The sequence below is a fragment of the Molothrus aeneus genome, chromosome 15 (genome assembly GCF_037042795.1).
Source record: "Molothrus aeneus isolate 106 chromosome 15, BPBGC_Maene_1.0, whole genome shotgun sequence".
Classification (NCBI taxonomy): Eukaryota; Metazoa; Chordata; class Aves; order Passeriformes; family Icteridae; genus Molothrus; species Molothrus aeneus.
Genome location: NC_089660.1, coordinates 9,361,203 through 9,386,315, shown reverse-complemented (window position 1 = coordinate 9,386,315; position 25,113 = coordinate 9,361,203). Strand labels below are relative to the sequence as shown.

The following is a 25,113-nucleotide window of genomic DNA, read 5'->3' as shown; positions in this document are numbered from 1 at the left end:
CACTTTATTACTGCAGTGAAATAACAGGTTTCAGGAATTAATTGGCTTACTGAACAAAAAGAAGGAATCAAACATTTTGAAAAGGAAATAAATTCACAAAGGCTGTGGTTATAAACTCAATTGGTACCAATTGCATTTTCAATAAAATTATTGCTTACAATTTCATATAAATATTTGGTGCCTCAGCAATATCTATGTTGAAGCAGAAAAAGGACACCTGGAACACTGAACAAGCCACTGTTCTCCTAGTGTCCCTTTCCAAAGTATATAAACTAAGTCTGAGGCTGAACAACTAAAAAAGACTTTGATGCAAGGGTACATTGTGCTTTTAGAAGCTGTAACTATGCTTTACTTTACACAAGTGTTTTGAAAATTAGATTTTCATGGGTCTTATTTCAATTCCCTAGGAGTTTACTGTTAGCCAAATACCAATATAGTAAGCAGACAATACAGTTTATTGTGTGGAAGAAAAACAGAACCCCACAACAGACTTCCTGCTTTTGTAATCAAGCAGGGCAAAAAAATTCCAGATTTAGGGGAATTATTAGTGCATGGTTATTGGAAGCACTGTATTTGAAATGTCCACTAATAGGTGTTCTGAGGGAGAAAACTAAATTCAACAGCTCAAAAAAACCAAAAGAGTAAAATAATCGGAAGAGAGACCAAGTAAACGGTAACAGGATAAATAAAGAAGCTTTGCTTGACCTAGAGGGAACTTTCACATTCCTTGTCCATTTCATGTGAAATTCCTGTACTTTTCTTCCTACTTGCCAAATTTATTGCTTAACTGTAGTTGCTTTGCAAAAGAAAAAACATCCTTGGCTACACATGTACACATTAGAAAGATCTCCTACTCCTACAAACTGAAACCTGTAAGGCATGACCAGCACAGCCCCCAGACGCTTTCCTCTTGTCTCCTGGAACACCCTCTGCCCACCTCAGAATGTTTCTTACAAAGAACAGAGTATTTATGTCTGTGCTGCACACCTGGGCCATTCCTGAGGGTGTTCAGGCTCCAGGTGCACCAGGGTGAGGGCAGAGCTCATCCTCCCCTGCTCACACTGTGACTGAAATCACCATTGGTAACAACACATGCAATGGAGAGATGACCCAGGGTGAAGCTCCCTGCAGCTACTGCTGACAAGCTTTGGGTTTAAAATAAACACATTACCTTGGATTTCCTTGCTCCTTTCTTGCCACCTGTTTTCTTTGATACAGTTTTTTTCTGTGATGGAGACTTTGCCTTCTTTGCAGGGGGTGGAGTGATGATGGCTTCCAGTTTTCCTTTTGATCCCCGCTTCTTTGCCAACAGCTCTGGGTGAATATTGGGTAACACTCCACCACTGGCTATGGTGACCCCTTTCAATAGCTAATCAAAAATAAATAAAAAAAATTGTACATGACAAATTCCAGTATTTACTCACTGATAAATAGAAAATAGGATTTACTGTAAATTTTGTATACTGCCATCAATTTCTCCACCATTATCCTTGAGGAAGAGATGAGAAATTCATGAAATGGAGCTGACCACATACTTGATTTTAACTATAAATGGAGCATGTGTTCTTCTTGCACACATGCTTGTCACTTTCAGCATCCCTAGGGCTCACCTGAGATCTGTTTCTCTGAATCCATGCCATGAAGGCTGTTACCCAATGAGGAAAGACAAGACAGTCCCAGGCACACACCTGAGGGCCCAGCAGGGCAGTCTGTCAGAGAAAAATGGGACCCCAAAGTCCAGGGTGTGAGACTACATCAGTGCCACACTGTGAAGAACCCAGTATATGTCCCAAGTGCTGCATTTTCCTGCAACTGTATCATGAAAAAGATTTTTTTTCCTTAGAAAAAGAAACTTCAAAATGGAGGTCAACATTTATACAAATCTCTATACCTGTCTTTCTTCAAAAAATATGCAGTTGAAGGTCAATATTCAAAAGTGTGCAGTTTATTCCAGCCTTTAAAAGCAGAAGTGAAATACATCATATTCTGTATTTAAAACCACTTTAACTCATTTTTATACATCTAACTGGGACTAATTCACAATTCAGGAGGATACAGACAGTGACATCAAAGTCCCACCTTCTGATTCGTGTTTACTGCTCCCCAATCTCAACTCAGTGAGACTCCAAGCTTACAAAGGGATAATGAATGGAAAGTATTACCAAATTTCAGACAGAACCAGAAGGAGGGTGTTGGGGGAATATTATTTTTTCCTGCTCCGTCATGATACACAGATTTGGAAAAAGTATCTTTTCAGAGGGGTTTTTACAGCACCTCACACAAAGGTACATTAATCCCAGCCACTGCCTCTGGCTGACACCACAGCACTGTAATAATAATGCCAAATATTTTATGGCCAGGTTAAAGGCATCTTTAAGTCTGCAAAGGACACAGACTTGCAAGAGTTTAGAGCTCTTCTGTGGTCACAATAACAGACTTCAGTGAGAACAGGATAGGTCCCACTGAGTCCTCAGCTGTCTAAGGGGGAAACTAAAAACAAACAAAAAATCAGCATCTGCAGGATTTTCTCTGCATCCTTGAAGAATTTATGACAACACCCCAGTCCAACAGAAGTGGTTGTAATAGTGTTAGCAAACACCATTTTACATGTCCATTGCATTTTTACACATTTTAGGAGTGCTGAAATACATAATTAAGCTTAGTGCTGTAGTTAGTTACACAGCCAGCACGCTAGTGAGTGTTTCCTAGTGTGCTGCTCAACAAGCAGAGGTCTTGAGTTACAAGTCAGCTATATGAAAAGACAATTTAAGAAGCCCGAAAAGGAAATCCTGGCCTTCACATGGCAGAGGTTTTTCTTACCTGATTTAATTCTTCATCATTTGCTACAGCCAACAGGATGTGTCTAGGAGTGACTCGACCCTTCTTGTTGTCCCTTGCAGCATTTCCAGCCAATTCCAGAATTTCCGCTGGGGAAAAAGTAAACTCCTTTTAATTACAGTGTGGTCATTAAGAAAAGTCAATGTGTTATTCAGCATCCATGCAAAAAGGCATGGGAATTACATCATGTTACTCCTAACTGCTGTAGATACCTGCAATAGATTAACTCTAAAATGATCATTTTGTTTTTATATGTCCAATCACTGAAGAACAAATGCACACTTAAGTCCTGTGCTTTAAACTAGAATTATTTTCTTTATTCTTTTGAAGCAGTTTCCCTAGATTCCTCACTTTTCAGTGTTCTTCTCAAGGCTTCTGTGTGCTCATCTCTTAGGACCCCTCTCCTATCAGAGGACAGAATACAGCATAAACACAAATTCTACAGGTCTTTTTCTCAAATCTGTCAAATGTGAGTTCTGGCTTGTATCACTTCTACTTTTTTATTACTGGAAAAAACACTATTCTCAATGACTCATTTTTAGCATTAGGGAACCATGTAAGCACACATCCAAGTTAGGACACTAAAAATACAAATTCTGCTGCTACACTCATTTAAAGATTTTTTCTCTATCTGAGAAGAAGTTTTGAACCAGAAAAAGTAATTGATGAATCATGTTTGTTTGCTTCTCATAAATTATTCCTTAGAAGATATTTCCAGCGCTGACAAAATAATGTTTAACAGCCAGGCATTTAATGGCTTTTATTGAATTCAGAAAGATGAACTTGCTCACCATGCAAAGATCTTTGAAGAGAAAGACTAGAGCATTACCCGCTAACTGATTTATCTGCAGCTCAACAAACCTTGGGCAAGGATGCAATTAATTACAAGAAAGTCTAGGGAACAATTAAAAAAAATGACATAACATGTTTATCAGACTCAGCAATTATGTGCTACTGCTGTCTCCATTACACCTAACCTTTCATCTCCCTCTCTACAATCTGCATCTCACTGTTGCACTTGGTAGATTTCCTTTTGCATATCTGGTAACGTGTGGAGAAAAAGAGGAAAAAAAAAGGGAAATGTCTTTTTTTTACATCTATTACACACTAATATTAAAATGTAACATTAGAGTAATAGATGAGCTTGATTTTACATTTAAGAACTGACTACACCATGAGAGCTCTCCTGTAAGTTTGATTTTGAGGCAAAGAGAGCCGAATTAAGGCATTAACCTGGAAACAAAAAAGACTAAAATCAAAGTTCATGTGACCACATGCCTTTACCATAGGATACAGTAAATCTTCAGTAATAATATACAGCTTAGACTATGGCCTCTCATTTGACTGAATTTAACATGATTCACCAATTATTTTTCATCCTAAGTCCCATAACAAGTAAGCTATGATGCTTACTGGAAAACTTTCAGCTGCTTCTGGATATTCTACAGTTCAACTTCATTGAGGATTTTGGTATGTTTTCACCATTTTTGTGTTCTTCAAAGCACACAATTAACTTTATTATAGCATGAGGCAGAATATTAAATCTAAATCCTAAAGTAACTCAACATTTCATGCTGACAACAAATGCTTTAATTTATTTTTAAAGCCGGATTAGCAGGGTAAGGTCAACCTGCCCATGCTTTCCACACCTCCAAAAAAGTGAATTAGGTTGGCATAATCCCTTTCACATACTTCTGGCAAGCCCAGCTCAGACATGTGAGGTTTTGCTGCCTGCAGCCTGTGGTGGCAAAGCCCTGCATCACCTCACAGTGGACACAGTGAAACCCTGGGTGCACCCCAGGCATCCCCACTGACCTCAGCAAGGCTCTGTCACTGAGTAACACCACCACCTCCACCTCTTCACACCAGGAATGCAACTGTACCTCAGACCTAATCCCAGCTGAAAAGCAAGGGAAGGCTTTGCTGTTTTTTGGTTTGTCTCTGCTCCCCCACCTCTCCTGCTTTCCAGCCCTGCAGAACAGTCAGGCCGTGTTACTCTCTGTGACTGATCAGCACAGCTATGCAGACAGGGCATTCTGGAACTAAAGACTCTAAGAAAGTGTTATGCCTGTAAAGCACACAGGAATGTTTTATTTGTTCCTCATAAAACTAAAATGTCTGCCTCGTACAGTGGAGAACTGTTCTTGTAAGTGCTAAGCCCTCTTCCTTGGACAGGAAACTCGTTTTGAAATTACAGTTTTCTAATGGTCCTTTAGGGAAGTTGAGGTACCCCACTTCCTCTTCAGGAAGAGGACGCTTTGCACTGGTGTTGAGGACCACAAAAGAGGAGCCTGGGGAGAGGGAGAGAGGAGGAGGCCATGGAGGGTGGAATTTCTCTTCTGGCCTTCTCCTCAGCGCTCCGACAACAATCAAGTATTGCTTGTACATGCAGAGGGACCCACAGCACTGAGAACTGCCAAACTCAGCTATGTACACAAGTCTGGTCAGAGGGGGACTCTCCCATCTACAAAGAGGATTAGGAGGTATTCAAACTGAAGCCAACATAGGCAACAGCTTTTTGATTTAGAACTGACAAGAGACAAACCTAATCCAAATCCAACAGATCAGAGCGCTTAGAAAAGCTGGAAATGAAGACTTTCTGGATGCAGACAGGATTCAGACTACTTGCCTGGATTTTTCTTGCAGACAGCACTACTTTCACATCTGTTTAATGCTGGTTTAATTCTGGAGATTTAAATGGTGTATTGCCCATTTTTAAAATCAATTTTAAATTAGAGGAAAATCTATATCTCTCCAATTTTCAGAAGAGTAACTGTGGATTTACCTGGAAAAATGAGTAGGTGGGAAAAAGTATTTAAAAGTGATGCTGGACTTGAACTCTTAGGTCAACCCATCACTTTGGAAGTGTCATTCTACCAGGTTCAAAGGTCTGAGTCATTGAGAAGTTCTGTTTCATTAAAAGCCATCTTCCCACAGTAGGAGAAAACAGATATTTAAAAATCAACTCCAGCAACCAAGCAGGGTCAAGAGAGAAAGCTTTGCTTAGAATTGTTGAGGTAAATGAAAGTGTTAAGAGCTTTCATGACATCAGGTTTCACTCAGCTTGTATTTATCCAGCCAGAAGACCAAAACAAAACTGTTTTACAAAAATGAGGCCTCACAAAAAGGATGGAAGTTGCATAATGTCTATTCCATTCGTTTCATATATTTACTCAAGGCATTTCCCCCCTAGAGAACAATTACATCACTACCACTCAGGCAGCAGGCAACTGCAAGACTCACTTTACTGAACTACAGAACATGAAGAGCTCTAGTTTTTAAAAAATGAAGAAAAATCCCAAGTTTTTCAATATAGGGTTTGGAAGATATCCTTCAACTACTACATACTGAAATCAGCTTAATATGAAGAGAAACTCCATCTGCACAAATGACTTTTACTGTGCTTTTGAATAATTTCAAACAAAAATGCAAACCAACATTTACTGCTTTAAGTATGGATATTAAAAAAAAACAAAAACAGAAAAAGGTATGAGAGCTGTGTAATTAGAAGAAGAAAATTAATTAGGAATGCAATGCCAGCATGTGATACATTCATGTATGGACAGCTGTTTGATAGCAAAAAAAGCTGCCTCAGAAATCTGACTATACTGTGAGCACATCAATTTGATTTCAAAGACATAGTTATGATTAATATTTTTCTTCTTTTCAGTCATTATTAAAGTAGAAGTGTTGAGTGGGAAACCCTAAAAGTTATGAAATTTTCTTTAAAATTTATCACCAAGGCAGTTTTTATTTAGATCACTTGAAAAACATCTTGGTAATAGTTAGAACTGGGATATGGGTAGTGAAAACTGGTCTAAGCTTGTTCTCAGCACTTGGACAAAACTGTGTTTCTTCAGCTGAGGTTTTTAAGTTCAGTTAAATATTTTTAAAGGAGAAAAGCAAACCGGTTGTGTATCTTCATATTTAAGCTTGAGATAAGACCACAGGAAAAGCTGTTCTCAAGACATTTCCTACTCAAACACAACCAAAAAGTGTCAGAAGTCTCCACAGAAACCTCATCCTGGATGAAGTTTTCAGGATTCAGGACTCAGATTTCAGTTTTCTTCATCCTTTGCTTTCAGAGACCCTGGTCATCTCTTGGATGCCCTACTAACTTCCCAATTTCACTACTTGCATTTCCCTGTTTCACAGGGGGCTGCTCTCTGCCCTGAGTATTGTTACATTGGTATTTCACAACACTTGCAATTTCTATTCTCTATTCTGGAATAGAACACAACACATGGTTAAAATGAAACTAATTACTATTAGGCCAGAACAGAGGCACAGTAGAAACTGCAGACCTGGAAGCTACAAAAGCAAATACATTCTCCTCCCACTCCTGGAGAGTGCTCTAGTTCATTTATCACTAGTTTTCAAACAAAATATTACTGGTCATTATTGACTAAAACTCCTCTCAAGCCTAAATAACAAAGCCTTTAGTTTATCATGCATTCCATGCTGTAATCTTTCTCAATGTAAACAGTAAATTTAATTGGTCTGACTTCATCCCCAACATGTTTTTTTTCTCTTTTTTCTTTTTTTTGATTTACATCGCAAGCTAAATCATTGCTGTTGCACTGAATCTCTTTGTCCACCTTGTCTTCAGGGAGATGAAATCATATCTTTGAAAATTAAACTCTTAACAACTAACAGGTGATGTGCTGATACAAGGCCAATTTCTGAACATGCAAATTCCAACAGGAACAAGGCAGGGATTTCTTAAAAAATTGTGAAGCCACTCCTCAAAAGAAAATTTAAAACAATATCCAGAAATCAAAGAAAAATGAATGCTGATATAATTCCACTGAGAAAAATACATATTTGCTACAGATTCAACCAAATGACAAAGAGTCTGCTTATTGTACTTCAAACTAATCATCTTTCCCATCAGCATTTTATTGACTTGAGATTAATTTTACATGATTCCATAAGGTTTTAACCCAATCAACCCCAATCAACCAAGGCTGTTAAGAGTTTCCTGCATTCTTCTCTCTGTGTATTCCACCCAATCCCCCTGGAATCTGCAGTTGCAAGATTGAAGGTAGAATCATTTAACAACACTTTCCCTCTTATGCATTCCAATAAAACAGTTCTCAGCCTTGGTTCAAAGTCGTGGAAATCTGATGCAGTGAAAATCAGTTCAAGAAACTTTACTGCTTTGAACAAGCCTTGATGAAACCTTAACTCCCAGCAGGGCAATCGTTCTCTTAGGATGTGATAAAAACCCCAATCCTTTCAGTCTTGAGTGTCTGTGCTGTATCAAAACTAGGCCTCTTAAAGGAAAAACTGTTAACTTTGCCAAGTTATTATAAGTTTTGCATTTCTGTGAGGCAGATGACAGACTGCTGTTTACATAAAACACAAATTCAGGCCACAAAAGCCACTTCCACTTAGAGCCTTCTGATCTGACTTACATGTCTCCTCAGTTTTTTTCTACACTTTAATACCATCCATTATTTTTTTTGTAAGAGATCCAATGTTATTTAACTTCCTTTTTTATTTTTTTAGATTTTAAGTTCTTGTTTATTATTGATCTGTAAAAGATATGAGAGCTCAATTTTCAGGGAAACCTGAATTTCAACTCAGCTGTTATTTATAACAATGGCCACACCCTGAGTACTAATTTAAAGAGATAGCCTCGCTCTTCTCCACAAGAATCACAAGAACCTTGCTCTAACTCAAATCAGCCTTTATTCTTTTTCAGTGGAGCTTCCTCTACCTGGCAGTACACTTTGCTGTTCCTCATAACAGCTTACATATGTTTTAGAAATGCACTCAAACATGATTAAAGTAACTGCTGCCAGACGTTACCTGATCAAGTGCAGCATGTGGCACTTGGGGACATGGTTTAGTGCTGGACTTGGCAGCACCAGGTTAACAGTTGGACTTGATGATCTTGGAGGGCTTTTCCAATCTAAATGATTCCATGTATGCTTTGGTCTGGCTGTTAAAGAATACAAGAGACTACTCACATCCTGAGACCAGGTCCTGGCTTAGTCTTTAATGCTGCATTTCTAAACATTAAAGAAATCAAGAGGACTTGCTGTAACTCCCTTGGAGCAAAGCCCACATCCAGCCTGATCTCCAGTCCTCAGCCAAGTGCCCAAGCGCAAGTGGGCTGGAGCACTAAAGGAGAAAGCAAATTTTCCAGAACATTCCCTCTGATTTCAGCCATGTGCAGCTGAGTGGTTGCCCAAGTTAGAAATGCTGTCTTTTTGTTTAGTTCCCCAACAGATTTTACTTCTATGGATGTGTCTAATTGTTTTCTGAGCCCATTCAGAAAGGTTTAGCACCATTTTTAGTAACCATAACATCATGCACTAACAAAGCCTACTATATCACAGATATTTTTGCAATTTGGGAGAAAAGTATCTCCTGTATGGTTTAGAAATATTGTATTTCTCTGTATATCCCCTAAATTTATATTTCCCCAGTGAAGTTTATACTGAGAATTGAGCATTTCATCTGACGGCACCAAAGAATCCACATGGAATTTCATTTCTAAAGGTAATTCAGGGAAAAATATACTTTGGAAAAATACTGAAGACCAAAGACAGAACATTATCTGAACTCAGGCATTCTAAATAATACTAATGGAAAAAAGGTGAAAAAAAATTACGCTTACAATACTTGATGCAAGAACTTCTAGAATTTGAGAATATCTGAGGAAAGAAACTACTTGGCAAATACACTTAGAGTCAGTCACAGACAGTCCTACAACTGTCATTCCAAGAATAAAGGGCCAAAGAATAAAAGACTTCAGCTTTATAGATTCTTTTATTCTTCTCAACAAGGATTTCCATGTAAGACAAAGGTATGGGTAGGAAAAAACTGTGTAACAAAATCAGCCACAGTTTTGTTTTACACTACTCTTACACTCCATTCCTCCAAACAAGGCTGATAGCAGTATTAAATTGAGCAGCAATATATAGACAGAGTCATTACTCTGTTGTAACTTAGCCACATAAACAGATGAAATTACTTACTAGAATAAGAAGTATTTCATGCTAGTTAAAATATAACTGAAATATTGCAAAAATGTTAACATTTTCAAAGGAGAAAATATTCACTGACCATGCCATAAAAACTAAACCAGCCCCATTCAGCATTTTGTACATTCTTGCAATAAAAATAAAATAAAAAAAAATTGTGACACATGTCACAATGTTGCATATTTACCCCTTTGAACTATGCTGACATAGCAGTATGCACTGTTAGAGCTTTTATTACAAGAAAACACACTTGGTGGTTCTTTCAGTTTTTCATCAAACCTGACCTGTGCAGCTTGGAGAATACATCAGGACTGTAATCAGGTGAGGAATTTTGTACTGAGTGAGCTTTTGTAACTCAGAGATCCATGGAAGTTTATGGGACTACACAATAAGACAGACACACATACCTAAATGCTTATAGGGCTGGCTTATCAGTGAAAGAAAACTCTTAATTTATATACATTCAAAAGACACTGATTCATGCATTTATATTTCAGAAAGTTGGTCATTCAGTAGATAACAGTGCAAAGTTTTATATCTGAAGTTGCACTTCTTACAAGTAGAGCAATTTTAGATTGTGATAATGACACTTGAGAGCATGACACAAGTCTTATGTAGAAATAATGTCACAAAGGAGTTTTCCTATGCTGATACAGTCAAAAGGTCTCTGCTTGTGAGGTTATTGCCATAAACAACCCTGCTGTATTTTAGGTGCAGTACTAATCCATACTGAAAGCACCCTACATACAAAGAGGTATTTTCATGCTTGCTCAGGGAAGGCACAGGTCCTATGAGCCCCTAACTTATCTCTGGTGTCTTTGGGACAGAGTTTGTGGTACGCCACCATAAAATGAAGTAGTGTTTCTAAAGCTGCCTGTTTAAATAGGAGAAATGTATCTTGGTAGTGAATGCACATTTCAATGGTATCAAAAAGACATGGTCAATTAATTATCCTCTTAAATTTCATTACTCTCCAAGGATGGTTATTTACAGGAGTCTCAGACTGCCTGGAACTTGAATCTGCTTTTAACCTAATGCTTTTTTACTGTGGACCCCTGAGCTCCCCTCTGCTTCCAAGCAGGAGTTCAGTGGAACATCTGCTTTGATAGAAAGGGCAAATCATTGTTTTCCTCTGTGACCCTGTGAAGATTTTGGCCAGTGAGCAGAACACAAGAGGTGAAAAGCAGTTCAATCTGCTCAGCTTGGACATTGCAAGGCGAGCATCTGAAGTGAGCAGTTAAACCTACTGTTCTCAGGAAGGACTTTTCTTTTGCAGCCAATCAGCAACTGGATCAAAAATGTCTCCCACATTGAAATTTCATCAAGATAAAAATGCAATTAATTGAGCTCCAGCACATGAACTCCCATTATTTGATTCTGGTGACATCAGAAAGCCTGCAAACTAAAACTCGGGTAAACATGGGAATGCCTCAGATGCAATTCTAACCACGGGGTTCAAGAAGTGCTTATTTTACATTTCAAGAAAATATATGATCAACAGTACCCCTGTGCAAAAAAAAAACCCCAAAAACACAGCTGAGAAAAAGATCTAATGGAGAAAACAGGTATTTAACATTTTCTCCTACCTTCATATATACGTAACAAGTATAAATCAGTCTCATTTCTTCTGTATTCCTGTGCTCCTGCTGTTTTATAAACTTCTCCTTCTCCTCATTTGCTATGACATTTTGGCAATTGAAAATAATTTACAGTGTAGAACAGATGATGGGGGAGGGGGGAGCAGAAATCACTTGCAGGCCTGGCTCTTTCTGCCTTTAAATATGCTCAAGAGATTTCTGTTTTTCAAGGGCAAAGGAGTATCTTTTTCCATTAGTAAGAAAGGTTGAATAATGTATTGTAACTTGTGCAAGCTCTACACCTGCAAAGACCACACTTGATGAGATGTATGGCAGGACCAGTTCTGACAAACACAAACCACTGAAATTCATGTGAGTGGCTGCAATGCCCCAGATGAAGTCTGTGGCCATTCTCTTGACTGACCTAGAGCTCTTTTTTAACATAAACTGATACTGATGCACTACTTTGCAGAGAAATTATGGAGGGGATTGCAGTTTTCTGAAGTCCACATTTGGAAAGACAAATAGGCAAGGAACCACTAGAAAATAAGTGCAATAAGGAAAGAAGACAATAGGAATCACCAACACAGAATGTGCCAGCTGAAAACTGTTGATAATGGTTAAAATTAATTTCTGCTTATGCTGCAGAACTGGTCCACTATTCTGACTATTCCCTGCAAGGCAAGAAGCACTGCCTGAACTGCTGCTTCAAAGAAGGAAAAGAAAGAACTGTGCATTTATAGTTCTTTGGCATCCATACACTCTATTCCTCCAGTGTAAAGAAAGGAAGCACAGCTACCTACTTCAATATTGGTAACACTCAAAGGTACTTTCTGCACTTTTACTCATGAAAGACACACTTGTATTCTATTTGCAGTGGACATAACACATTATTTCCATAGATAAAAACAGGAAACAATAAGCAACTGGGCTTAAGAAACCAAACTGAATACACTGCTTGCGCTAATGAGAGAATTAGTTTCTGATGTTACTTCTAGGTAACAAGAACCTTTAGTGAGTAAGTAAGAAAAGGAGGATACTCACTGTGCAACTTGTTTAAATGTGAAGTATATTGAAATGTAAGGACATACAAAATCACAGAATGTTCCCTCTTACTTTCTGATGAGGAGTTGTAGATAAATGATAAAAATAAGCTACTTTCAAAGTGCAAAATGGTAAGTCGTAACTCCAGATGAATCCGGAACAGACCTTCAAGTTTGAACAGCTGGAAGCATTTCAGAATTTCAAATCAAACAAAAAATCCCAGATCTGACCACATTATGGGCTAATTTCAGATTTACATTGAAGTTAAACCTCAGAAAAGACCAGCAAAATTTAGCACCTCACCTTCTAAACAAATACAGTTGGTTCCATATTCTGCACACTGATGAACCAGTTTTTAAACCTTCGTAGGTTCCTTTCTATTAGGTCATGTCTCTGTCATTTCCACTCCTGTTTTTGTTTCTGAAGTTTCTCTTTCCTATGACTCCTTTTGATATTTTATACTTCTTCTTCCTGGATACACAGGATTGCTTTTTGATTTAGTCAATTTATTAGCATGCCAGTTCACATGGTCTCCTTCCTATTATGTCACGTTCCTGGTTTTACTTTGAAATGGTTGAAATGCTTTGGTCTCAGACCATGTGCTAACATAAGGATCTTTAAAAACTCTCCTGGAGAGAAGTCAGGATTTCTCTGGTTTTGTGAAGTAATAACTGCCAAGAGGTAAAAAGAACACAAACCAAAAATCTCCAAGCATTCCATTTCAAGGGGCTGTTTCTGAATTACACTGAAAAAGATGAATGACCTGAAGTTCAGAAAACATACTGAGCACTAAAGGCTTAAAAATTATACTATACATTGTGTGAAAAACTTAGAGAAAGGAAAAAAAATACCCACCAGACTGAAACAGTAAGGGGTCTACAAGAAAGCTGGAGAGGGAAGGACTTGTAGTGATGGGACTACAAGGGGGAATCACTTCAAACTGAAACAGGATAGACTTAGATTAGATATTAGGAAGAAATTCTTCCCTGTGAGTGTGCTGAGGCTCTGGCACATTTGCCTAGAGCAGCTGTGGCTGCCCCATCCCTGGAAATGGCCAAGATGGTTCAAAGCCTGGATGTGGTTTGGAGCAACCTGGTGTAGTGGGAGGTATCTCTGTCCATGGAAAAGGGATTAGAAAAAGATGAACTTCAAGGTCCCTTCCAACCCAAATAATTCTATGATAAAACCAGTACCAACTGTGGAAAGAAAGGTGAATCTGTGCTTTTGAGACACATCTGTGTACAGGAATGAAAGAAAGCTATGAGATACCTGACAGGTTACTAGGATTATCTATACCTAGCCTTCCAAAGGAGACAGAAAAACCACAGCAAAACTGCCTAAAAATAGTTAAAGGGATAAAGAAGGAAAGTACTTTTTCCTTTAGCTAATCTTTCCTCCTGCCTTTTGTTTTTCCTAAAGTGATATATGTTATTTTTCTTGGGTTTTTTTTTTTTCTTATTGTTGGTAATGTCCTCAGACAAGTTCCCAAGATGCACAGCAGTTAACAAAACAACTTTATTTCCCCAGCCAATTCTTAACTGCCTAAACTATCACTGCCTCAGTCAACACTTTAAATCATTTAACCCATAACATGTGCTGCTCATTAGCAGAGCCTTAAGCTCACCTGTATTGCTCTGTTTCTTTAAAAGGACAGCATTCAAAGCACCCTTCACCCTAAGAAGCCTTTTATTTGAATTGTTATTGCTGTAAGCAGCAACCTAGGTAAAGGAAATATTAATTTTTAAGGCCATCTATGAAGTTTAAAAGCATTCTTTTAAAGAAAAGGCCCAAATAAATAATACTGAATGTTGACAAGTGAAGGTGAAAAAAAATATATTTGATGGTATGAATACCCTACAGAAAACAAGCACTCTATTAATTATTTGGTAATATTACCAATCTTCTTCATCTTTAAGGGAAGAAGAAACTTTATAGGAAGAAATCTTCTGTCCTTCAACATCAAGAGCCATTATAAAACATATCTAATGTTGTGGTAAGGTCAGGCTGCTTCAGTTTTAAATACTCCCAGAAAAGTCAATGCTTTATAAGTTTGTGCTTGAGTCAAAGAAAAACCTGTACCTTTTAGAGGCTCAGCACACCAATACAGCTTAAAGTCTCCTGTCCATTGAAACACTTGAACCTATGGCAAGAACACCGACACAAGCAGATGCACTGGAAAAAGAAACACTGCTTTGAGAAATAAGATCCAATTTAAACTTTTCCTTAGTCATGCTAATAGAATCTGGCTCCAAACACTCATCTATCTGGCACTTGTGCTTTTTGCTAGATCCCTACACTACAGGTATAAACTTAGACATCAGTCTGGCCACATGAAGGAGACTGAACCTTCTTATCCAATTTTATTTTAAGCAAACCATTATTGCAAAAAGCCCATATATTGATGCTATTACAGGTGGGGTTTTCTGTCAAAAGACTGCTTTTGCAATGTTGTTTGGAGTGGGTAAACTTGCAATGTCTTAAGTTTTGTTTGAGACAAAACAGCTATGTAAAGATCTTTACTTGCACGTCTGGTTGTTTATGTCATTGGGCAAAACATTTTATTCCTTTGAAGCTTATTTCTAAATGGAGGAAAAATAATACTTTTGTCCTGTGAGAAAATGAAATAGTTATTTAAAGTATTCTTATTCTGATATGATGAAGGGAACAGAACAAGAACTACAACTGTATGCAAACAAGCTACACAGATCCAGGGCAGATGAAGAGTTTGCATGTATACACAGACTCAATCAAACAAATTGCAATTGCAAACAGTCTGAAAAGAAATCTGCAAATTGAACAAAAATGTTTAAACAAGGCTGTAAGCAGTCTCAGCCCTGTGTAAACATGGAGAAACTCTCTATTTAAAATTAATGTATATGCTTAACAGACAATTATAACCCAAACAAACTCATCAGGCACAAAATCAAAGCAAGGAGAAGTACAACAATGTAGTCCATAAACACTGATAGCAGTGGGAACTCTGACTATGTGGAAAGGGTATGTTTACAAGTGGTGAAAGCAAATTCTATGCTAGAATGAACAAGTCATCAAGGCTCTGAGGCAGGGGTGAGGGTACCTTGATTTTGGCTTAGATGTGTGATGCAAAACACACACTTCAGCTGTAACTTTTTTTGCTTGTTTGGGTTTTTTTCTGTTTAAATTCAGTTTGTCTTTAACTTTTACTGCTACTATTTCACATAATTCAGCAAAACCTACCAGTTAGATATTCCAGTACAGCAGCCATGTACACAGGAGCACCAACACCAATTCTGTACTTCGGGTGGCCTTTCTTAATGTAGCGGAGCATTCTTCCAACAGGGAATATGACCCCAGCCTTTGCGGAGCGGGAAGTCTTGGTTGACTTCTTCTTTCCACCCCTGCTGGACATCTTGTCTGTATCAGGTCTGAAACAGCACTCTATATTTAGAAAGAAATAAAAAAAGGAACAAAAGATAAAAGGTTATTAGTAAGGACTGATACTATAAGACTACACACTGAATTCCAAGGCAAATCAGCATTTTGGGGTAGGCAATGCATTACAGTGTTTAAAACATACAGACAGGCCTTTTTAGAGTATACACAACGAGAACCTAAAATAATTTCCCCCAGAATGTTTACTTCCCATTGTAATTTGGTGTAACTTTATACAGAAAATATATAAAACAAGTTATTTCCTAAGAATCTACTTTTGTGAAACTCTTAACAGATTAAACCCAGTACCACTAATGGAGCAGAGAGTGATAGGTACTGGATTTAAAATAGAACTCCTGCATTGAAGCAGAGGATGCTTTCTGCAAGGAGACTGACACAGCCCCCTTATCTCCATGAAAACCTTTTGGTAGGGCATTTGAACAGCTGTGGTAGGGCAGTTAGGTTCATGCATAATTACATTCCAAACTAGGAGAAACCACATCCACTAAAGCTTTCATAAAGTATATTCACTTCCTTTAAAAAACTCGATTTTCCATATGTGTGAGAATTAACAGAACAAAGGCCTATGGATGGCAAAATACATCTCCTGTACAGTAGATGCTCTATTTTTAGAAAGATCTAAAATAACCCCCTTGAGATTTGAACCTAGAAACTCAGCCATCTTTACATTGAAGACCATATTGCTTCAACATTCCCTCCAGGAACCTGACAATCTTCTATCTGCCACCTTTCCCTGACAGCATAGTGCTCTGAACACCCAGCACGTATCTGACAACTGTATCTCAGTTTATCTCGCTGAGGGAACCTACTGCTGATACAGCTGTCAAACATATTCTGTCCTCTCTTTGATTTCTGCTCCAGCTGTAAATAGAAACTGACAAATCCAAAGAGGTGGAGGGTTCACAGGCTCTCAAGGTGTCTTTGAAGGTTTAGGCAACTCACTGGGTTTTGAAATTACCTCAGAGGAAAGGAGACAGAGCCCATCTCTCCATCTCTCCCCTCCCTCAGATCTGAACTCCAGGGAAACCAACACAATGCATCAGTGATACAGACACACCTCTGTGCACCCCACTTCTTCCTTCACTGCACAATTCCTACCTAACACACATGGCAAATTCACTGATGTGTTTATACACTCCACAATGAAACTCCCTTGAGTCCTTTCACACCATTTCCCATCACACCATTTCTCTACTTCCTCTATTTTTCACTTCTTTATCCTGAATTCTCTTCTTGCCCTCATGAACCTAACTGTATTTCTCACACACCTGAATCCACAATGAAGTGATCTCAGAATTAGGCAAAACAGGTTCATCAACCCCACTTCTAGGTTTTGCAATTTCTGTTCTGTGCTGATACATCCTGCAGGCCTTCAATTCTCAATGAGCCAATAAGATTCAGGCTACATAACTGCCAAACAAATACCAGTCAGAATAGCTAAAGGAACGTGAGTATCAGAGGTTTCTTCTCCTTTCCACTCCCACATTCCATCCACCAGAATCTACACCTGCACGGCACATTAAGTCAATTAAATGCAATGAGTTTACTGGTTTTTAAAGCTAAACAAAACAATCCCATCTTCATAGATCAGATGAAAGTCACACTATGTTAGGAAACTCATGTCCAGAAACAGATAGGAATCTTTGGAAAGGGGAAGCCATCAAAAGGGCTCCTTCTCCTTTCATCTGCTGTGGACTCAGCTCTGTAACAGCCATTATTCTGTGAAGAAGAGGACAAAAGCCAATTTTCTTGCCTTGAGAAATGACCCAAATGCAGCTCACCAATGATTTAAAAAAACATCCATTTAACTGCATTTTCTCATCTAGCTAGCTCTGTCTTTGTTAGCAGGAAGGCTGGGTGGGGCTTTGACTTGTCTATAAACCTTCTGCCAGCAATTATTTTCAAATTTCATAATCCATTGTCATCAACAGTACTAGAGATGTTTAACCTCAAATGTTAAGAGGTTCATTGAATCAAACACCATGGAAAGTGGCATAAGAAATATCTGTGCTGCCCTGCAAGATATTTGGTTTGTAACTGAGAGGTCAGTGATGAAAACCGTAATTTTTCTAGAGAAAGCCTGCAAGCCTTAAGCAGTAAATTTCTATTAATCATTTAGTGAGTTTATGGGATATCAGAACAGCTGGAAGAGAATATGGAAATCCTTACTTCCTAATGTTTTCTCTCTTTGGGAGAATATAATTTTAGCTATCAGCTGCTGCAACAATTGCACCAAAGCATTAGTAAAGTAGGCAGTAATACAGAATAACACCAACCCATATATAAAATGATATATTTTTTTTCTTTCATAAACTTACTTTATCACCTCTGCAAATTCTACAGCTAATTTCTCTCTTTATTTTATGCACTTAGGTCCAGGGTATCCTAAATATTAATGTGAGTAATGTGACCATCTTGACAATGCACCTGATGCCCTTATATTGAATATTAAAGATCTTTCTAGCTGTAAGTTTATTTCTGAGGAGAAACTTTACCTGAGTCTGAAAGGTGCTGTTGCATAGGGCTGCATAATGAAAAAAACCAAGAACTTCTGAAACTTTCAGTATTAAAGGTGAAATGTGATACAGATGAGTTTCAGACCTTCCCATCTCAAGGATCCCATTGCTACATGTATGTTCAGATTGCTTAGATGTTGGGGGGTGGAGGGAGGAAAACTGCAATTAGGTTTCAAGTGCCACTTTTACTGTTACCAACCATGTAACCATTTGGAAGGTGAAAGTGAGAGCCTGGCATGGAAACCTTTTCCAGAGCTTAATTGGGTATTCAGGATCATTACTTTGCAGAACCTGTTTGTCCTGCCTTTGAGCTGCAGGATGGCCCAACCAACTCTCAAATGCCTCTTCCCTATTTCCAGCTCTCCACCAAAAAAGACAACAGAAAGAGATTTCACTTGCAAAAGCCATAAGAAAATGTATTGAGGTGAAATGCAAAGAGCATGGCAACAGATCAAAACCCAAAGCAAGCTATATGCCTTACATGTTCTGAAATGGTTTATCTTTGTAACACCAGAAATTCTGGAATGCTGCCAGCACTAATGAACTAGAGCTGTTTGCTGAGTCACTGGGAGCCCACAGATCAGAGAGGCAACCGAAGGCAACCTTATCACATGCATCATAGTTCAGACAAGATTTGAGCAGTATAATAAAAGTAAGTAAATATATTTTTAAATAAATCACAGTCAATGGACCAGTACTTTCCTTTCTTTCTTCTGTCCTGCCTTTGTAATGGAATTTTTGAGAATTTTACCAAATAGGTTGCAAAGTCTCTCCAAATATTTGATGATAAAATGATTTTGTTTCAATGTGAGAGTTCACAAAATTATCACTGTGATAATTAGGGGATATCATTGAGGCGTCAAGTATCTGAGTTCACCTTTGACTTCAAATCAAATTTAATAATACATTCTTCAGTGCTCTGCCATGCTTGGATGCAGATCACCCTACATCCAGAATTTAGCACTTGATTCACAGCCTTTTGAAACTCCTTAAAGACTGTGGCAAGATTCACACTGCTTTCTAAGATCTCCAAATGCAAAAATAAGATTTGATGATGTATTAATTTGGTCACAGCAAGGATTCAAGCTACAAGGCTCCTCTGCTGTCACGTCTTTGCGAGCCAGAAATTCATTTCCTAAGAAACAACCTTAAGGTGCAGTGGTCAAATCACCATTAACATTTTTGCCTTTGAAATTGGCTGGAGTGACTCTGGTTGGCCATATTTTTCTGTGTGAAGACAGATACTCTGCAGAACCACACTTTCAAGTACCATCTTCTTCAAATGCACAAAGGCATCTGCTTTTCTGAAAGGTTTAACATCACATAATTTTTAAAGTACAGCCTGAAGATCCTGGTAAAGCGATACCCAAATTCCAAATACCAGCACTTCATTAGTTCAGTTGGTTTGACACCTTGATTAAACAGCAGTAATAAACCCAGTCTGTTATTAACAGTTTTCAGGTACTGGTTCTTAATGACTAAACAAATTACTATGACTCTTACTGCTGTCAGATAGAGACTGTTCTGATTGTGGGCTTACACTGGTGTATTAACTGCACTTAGCAAAGAGATGATTCAATTTAGGTCTACATCATCATATCAGTAAGTAGTGGAATCCAGAAGATCATTACTACAATAGGAATAATACTAAGATGTAATAATTATTTTTCTTTCAGTACAAAGACTAGACTGGAAAGTTCATTTTTGTATCACAAGAGATTAACTGCAATACTATTTTCTTTCCATTATTTCAAAAGATTAACAATGTAAGTGCTGCCATTCTCTCTTAAATCTATTTGTGTCCCATAATAATTGCCACTCACTGAACTCTTGCTGAAAACGTGCATTTAACTTTGCTCTGACAAAGAACTTGCTCTGTTCTTAGCTAATCAGAAGCTACTCTGGCATGGTTATAAAATGGTATAGAATGGTCTCTAATAGTACTTGCCTGGCACAACAGTGTCTCTGCCTGGGACTGTGGTTTCTAGGACTAAAAAGAGCCAATCATTCAGTTATTACTTGATCTGATGTGATTTCAAACTTTAGCTCAAGCTCTTTATCAAAGCAGTAACTCTGAGGTCTGAAACAGACAAGAGAGTGAAAAACACCTGTAAAACAGTTGTTCCAAAACTCCATTAACTTCTCATCTGAGAAGGTAGCACCATACATTTATTTTCATTTGGAAAACCCAGAGAACACTCCCAATCTAGGGATGCACAATAGGTGTTACTTTCTGTTGAAGATTAAGACAATTAAAATTCCTATAGCAGTAACATAAAGGATGAAACAAAGAGGAATAACGTTTTCACAAAATGTGTCTGCTAAACAAAATACTGCTGCACAATTGTATTCAACTGGCAGAAGTCCCTCCCTCCCACAGTGGGTCTGAAACACCAAAACAAATACCCCTTAATGTGCAAACTTCCACTAAGAACAGGGCTGGGAGTGTGACAAGAGTTTCTGCTGGGCATCCTGCCACCAATAGCCAGGAAAACGTAAATACAATTGTCTTCACTGACCACTGCTGGGAGAACTGGCCTGAAATAAGCATTATACACTACAGGTTTTTGTATGCTAGATAGAAAGCATACAAATTTACAGAGGGCCTTAAGTCATTGGACCATTTGTGAAATCAATGTAGAAAAACTGCTTTAAATAACACTTTGAAAACAACTTTGTCCCTTAACATTTTTGTAGGAAAATAAAAACATAATAAAGAATTAATGTGGATGCTTCCAAGGCAAAATTCAGATGCAGAACACAATTTAAAATAGATAATATACTGCTGAGAGAAGGGATTGCAAGAACTTGATCCATCAAGGAGGTCATGAATGGTGTGATTCTTGCATCACTCCTGGAACAAGGACCATGAGCTGAATCCTGACCATCCTGTCTTTAGAATGGGCCTGGGTAAGGAACTATGGCTTCTTTGTGTGTTCTCAGCATCCTTCCCAAGCAAGCAAACAAGCCAGCCCTGCAGTCTTTCTACAAGAGCTGCATTTTTCTTTTCCAGTTTTACCTCTTGAGATGACAAAACCTAATGCTCAGCACTACCCATGGGGCCAACATTTCCTCTCCCAATGGAGGATCTATCTGCAGGCTCTTTTCTCCACTTGTGGCATCAGTTACAGATTTCTGCTCCTTTATTCCTACTTTATAACCTTGCTGGGGTAGGAGTACCTTTTCTGTGCAACAGACAGCAGGCTTTGATCCTAGCTGGCAGAGTTGCACAAAAATATGTCTGTACTTCTCTGAGAGCAAAGGTACATGATTATTCTTCCAGACTGTGATTATATCACCTACCTTATCAAGAGAGTATCTTTTATCAAAGCTCATTGCTATGTATTGGCAGAACTAGGCAACACCTAAGAACAAATTTAAACACACTGGTTTCTTTTAAGAGTAAGCCTGCAGTGGTGGACTTCTCTTTTTGTTCATGCTGATCTACAAAATAAGCAGTGCTTAAGCACTTTACTGTCATTAAGCCAAGTTCTAGTCCTGCCACTAGTTTTTATATCAGTTATGGCTTAATCTACACTGTCAACATTTGGCTTTACTGGCAATCAGAAGGGTAACACAGCAAAACAAAGTTCCTCTTCAGAAACCCAGAAGGCCTAGATTTCAGTGTGAAAGGTTACAAAACATAATGTAGCAAAATAACCTGCAACCATTACTAAGTAAACAATGTAATGCCTTTCTTTCACAACACTTAAAAAAAAAAGCCCCAAACTCCCAAATACACTGGGTAGTTTTCTAATGATACAAAATCTTTCATACCCAACTGCATTGAAACATAATTTTCAAAGCAACTGTAATTGTCTTGTTCCAACATAAGTCTTTCAACTCTGGGCTGTCCCTGAGAACCCAGGTACTGTTTTTATTAATGGCACTCTTGATCCTTCGCTAATTTATTTCTTTTACTTTTCAGAATGGGGGAGGCAGTGGATCTGCCAAGTTCTCTACAGACCTGTTGCTAAGTGACAGCCACACACAGTCCTGGGGAAAAAATGGTTGTTCACTTGCATGGTCAAGAGATAAATAACAAGTCTCATCCAAGTATATTTCAAAAACGAGTCTCTTTCCATCTCTACAAATGAAGCAACCTCAGCTTTACACCATCCTGCTTGCATAGGAGCTAGATCCAACTGCTGGCTTCAGACACAATTTCATGGGCCTCCTACAACTTACTTTTAAAGATTACAGAAGAAACAAAAGGATTAGAGGGAGATGCGAGTCACAGAATGGGTCCGTTGCCCTCACCGTCTCCTGCACGCACAAACACGTCAGCCTCGAGTCTGAGTCCCAGCGCTGCTGTGCTGGAGCCGGTGCGGAGCCCCAGGAACCTGCATTCACCTGCAGCACTCGCAGTCCCCTTGGAGAACACCCACACCCAGCCAGTCCGTATGGGCTGCTCAAATCCCGCAGGCAGACATATTGCAGCCTCTACAAGAAGTGACAGTCCTAAAAGAATAAGGAGCCCTGTTTCCAGACAAACATTTATTTTTACTACTCTCAGCAGCCTCTACTTACGGTTTAAAATACATCATTAGGCTTTTTTAAATCAAGTCATTCACACGAGGCAGGTAACTTTTACCGGGTTCCTCATCCCGAAGTGAAACACACGGAAAACGAGTCCTGCTGTTTTTTGCCTTGTGCTTTTCGCAGTCTCCCTCGATTATCCTCCCCTGCTCGGCGACCCGCGGTGGGAACGACAAGGACGGAGCCCGTCCGTGCGTGTAACAGCGGGGACACGGGGGACCGCGGCTCCACACCCCCGGCCGCTCCTGCACCCCCGCCGGGCTCCTTCCAGCCCCACACCGTCATTCCATAGCGGATTCCAGGGAAATACAGCCCCGCTGCCACCATTTCGCGGGGCGCGGGTGGATCCCCCGGCTTCACCCGAGGCACAGCAAGGAGCAGCTGAACCGACTCCCGGTTTCTCTCAGGGGAGGGGACCGGCACCCCTCCGTCCCATGGCGCGCCCGGCCGGCTCGCGGCCCCCCCGCCGCCGCCGCCGCCGGGTGTCACCGCGCCGCGACAGAGCCCCCCGCGCCCCCTCCTTCCCGCACGGCGGGCGCACCACGGCGGTGACTTACGGTGCGGGCAAGATGTCTCCGGTCGGCCGGCGGCGGCCCCGCTCCCGTTCCCGCTGCCGTCCCCGCTGCCGCTCCCGCTGCTCCGCTCCGCCCGCGGGGCCACCGGGATCGGCTGGACGGGCTGGCGGAGCTCCCACAATGCCCCGCGCGCCCGCGCGTCACATCCACCGCCCGCCCCTCGCGGCGCGGCCGCCTCACGATGCCGCACGATCCAGCGCGCTCCCTCCCCGGCCCCTCGCCGTCTCCCCACGCTCCACTCACAATCCTTCACGATCCCCTCATGGATCCCCTCACGATCCTTCACGGCTGGGTCACGGGTGCCGCGATCCCGGAGGTTGCCGGGGCTCTCCTGGCTGTCCTCCCGCCCGCACGGCCCCAGGCGCCGCTGGCCCGGCCCGGCTGTTGTAAAGCCCGGTCCCTGCGTGGGGCTGGGCTTTGGCACCGCGGCCTCCGCAGCTGCTGCCGGCCGAGCCATTGTGTACAAACCTGTTCGCTCCCAAATTTTCAGGACGAGAAAGTCAGAACGAGGGACTCGCGTTGTGTTCTCCGAAGAATGACGTTTATGGAGGGAAGCGGATGAGCAGCTGGGTTGTTCTGTAAGGGGCACACATCTTCTTTCTCATGCTATACAAAAATGGCTCAGTGCCATTTTAGCAAGGCCCCAGATGGAGCCTTTGGAGGCCTTTGTGCATGGGCCCCATGGTTGTCCTTGAGCTCACCTTGTCAGATTGCTGTCACTGGGTGGCTGCTGCCCCTTGCCCCCACGTCCTGTGCCAGACCGAGGGTTCATTCCCTTTTCCACCTCTCCGCTCCTGCCTCCCCCAGTTGCCTCGCCCGGCGGCTGCCAGTGGAAAAGAGGAGCTGCCACAGCGGATCTTGGCTGCAGGACAGACAAGTCACAACAGACTGCCTCTGTGTTTACAATGGTGGGACTAGAGGCAGCTGGAGTTTTGAATGTCCTGGAAGATTCCTGGCTTGCTAATGCTCCCAGACTCTTGTGCCACTGCCATTTGAATGGAGCATCCTATTTCTTCAGTACCCAAAGGAGAATGCCAGCCCCTAGCCTCCTCCCCAGTGTCCCTTGCTGTTCTTTCATGGGTAGAGCTGTACTAGGTGACAAGTGGCATAATGCCATTACTACTAAATTACAAGGAGTTTCTCCCCTGCTCTTCTCATCAACCAGTCTGAGCTCCAGCTCTCCTTATTTTGCTGAATATCAGCATATCATCACAGGGCCTTTGTCATACAAAATAGAAAGCAGAAAGGAAGAAGGGAGTTAAAAAGAAAAAACAGGAAAGTGGGAACAGCCTATGTAAAATGTGTGGTTGGTCTGAGAAAATCCTTTCAAAAAATCAAAAAAATTATAATTGCGGCACTCTCATCCATCCAAATGGCCAGGCCTGGTCTGGTTTTTAACATAGCTAAACTCAGTGTCTCCTGAGCCATCTCTCATTGCCTCTCAGTGCACCACACGGTCAAATGCAGCCTAGTCCTGCCTGCCCTCCCTGAGTGCTGATTGTCCCCTGCCTGTCCTGCAGTGGGGCAGTTTTGCCTAACAAAGGCTCCCTGCTGGGTGAGGAGCCTGATTGCCCTTAACCCAAGGATATAGATACAG

At 40.3% G+C, this 25,113-nt stretch overlaps 1 protein-coding gene across 4 annotated transcripts in view; it reads right to left on the bottom strand.

Annotated features, from left to right (window-relative positions):
• Positions 1-23,625, bottom strand: part of MACROH2A1 (macroH2A.1 histone) — a 42,944-nt gene extending 19,319 nt beyond the window's left edge. For all 4 annotated transcript variants that reach the window (XM_066559860.1, XM_066559862.1, XM_066559861.1 and 1 more), the window contains exons 1-4: positions 23,499-23,625; positions 15,671-15,871; positions 2,821-2,927; positions 1,172-1,369 (exon numbers count right to left, since the gene is read on the bottom strand). In XM_066559860.1, coding sequence (XP_066415957.1) covers positions 1,172-1,369; positions 2,821-2,927; positions 15,671-15,842 — 477 coding nt within the window. In that variant the 5' untranslated portion in view covers positions 15,843-15,871; positions 23,499-23,625. The remainder of the gene's footprint in view (positions 1-1,171; positions 1,370-2,820; positions 2,928-15,670; positions 15,872-23,498) is intronic.
• Positions 23,626-25,113: the final 1,488 nt, after the last annotated feature.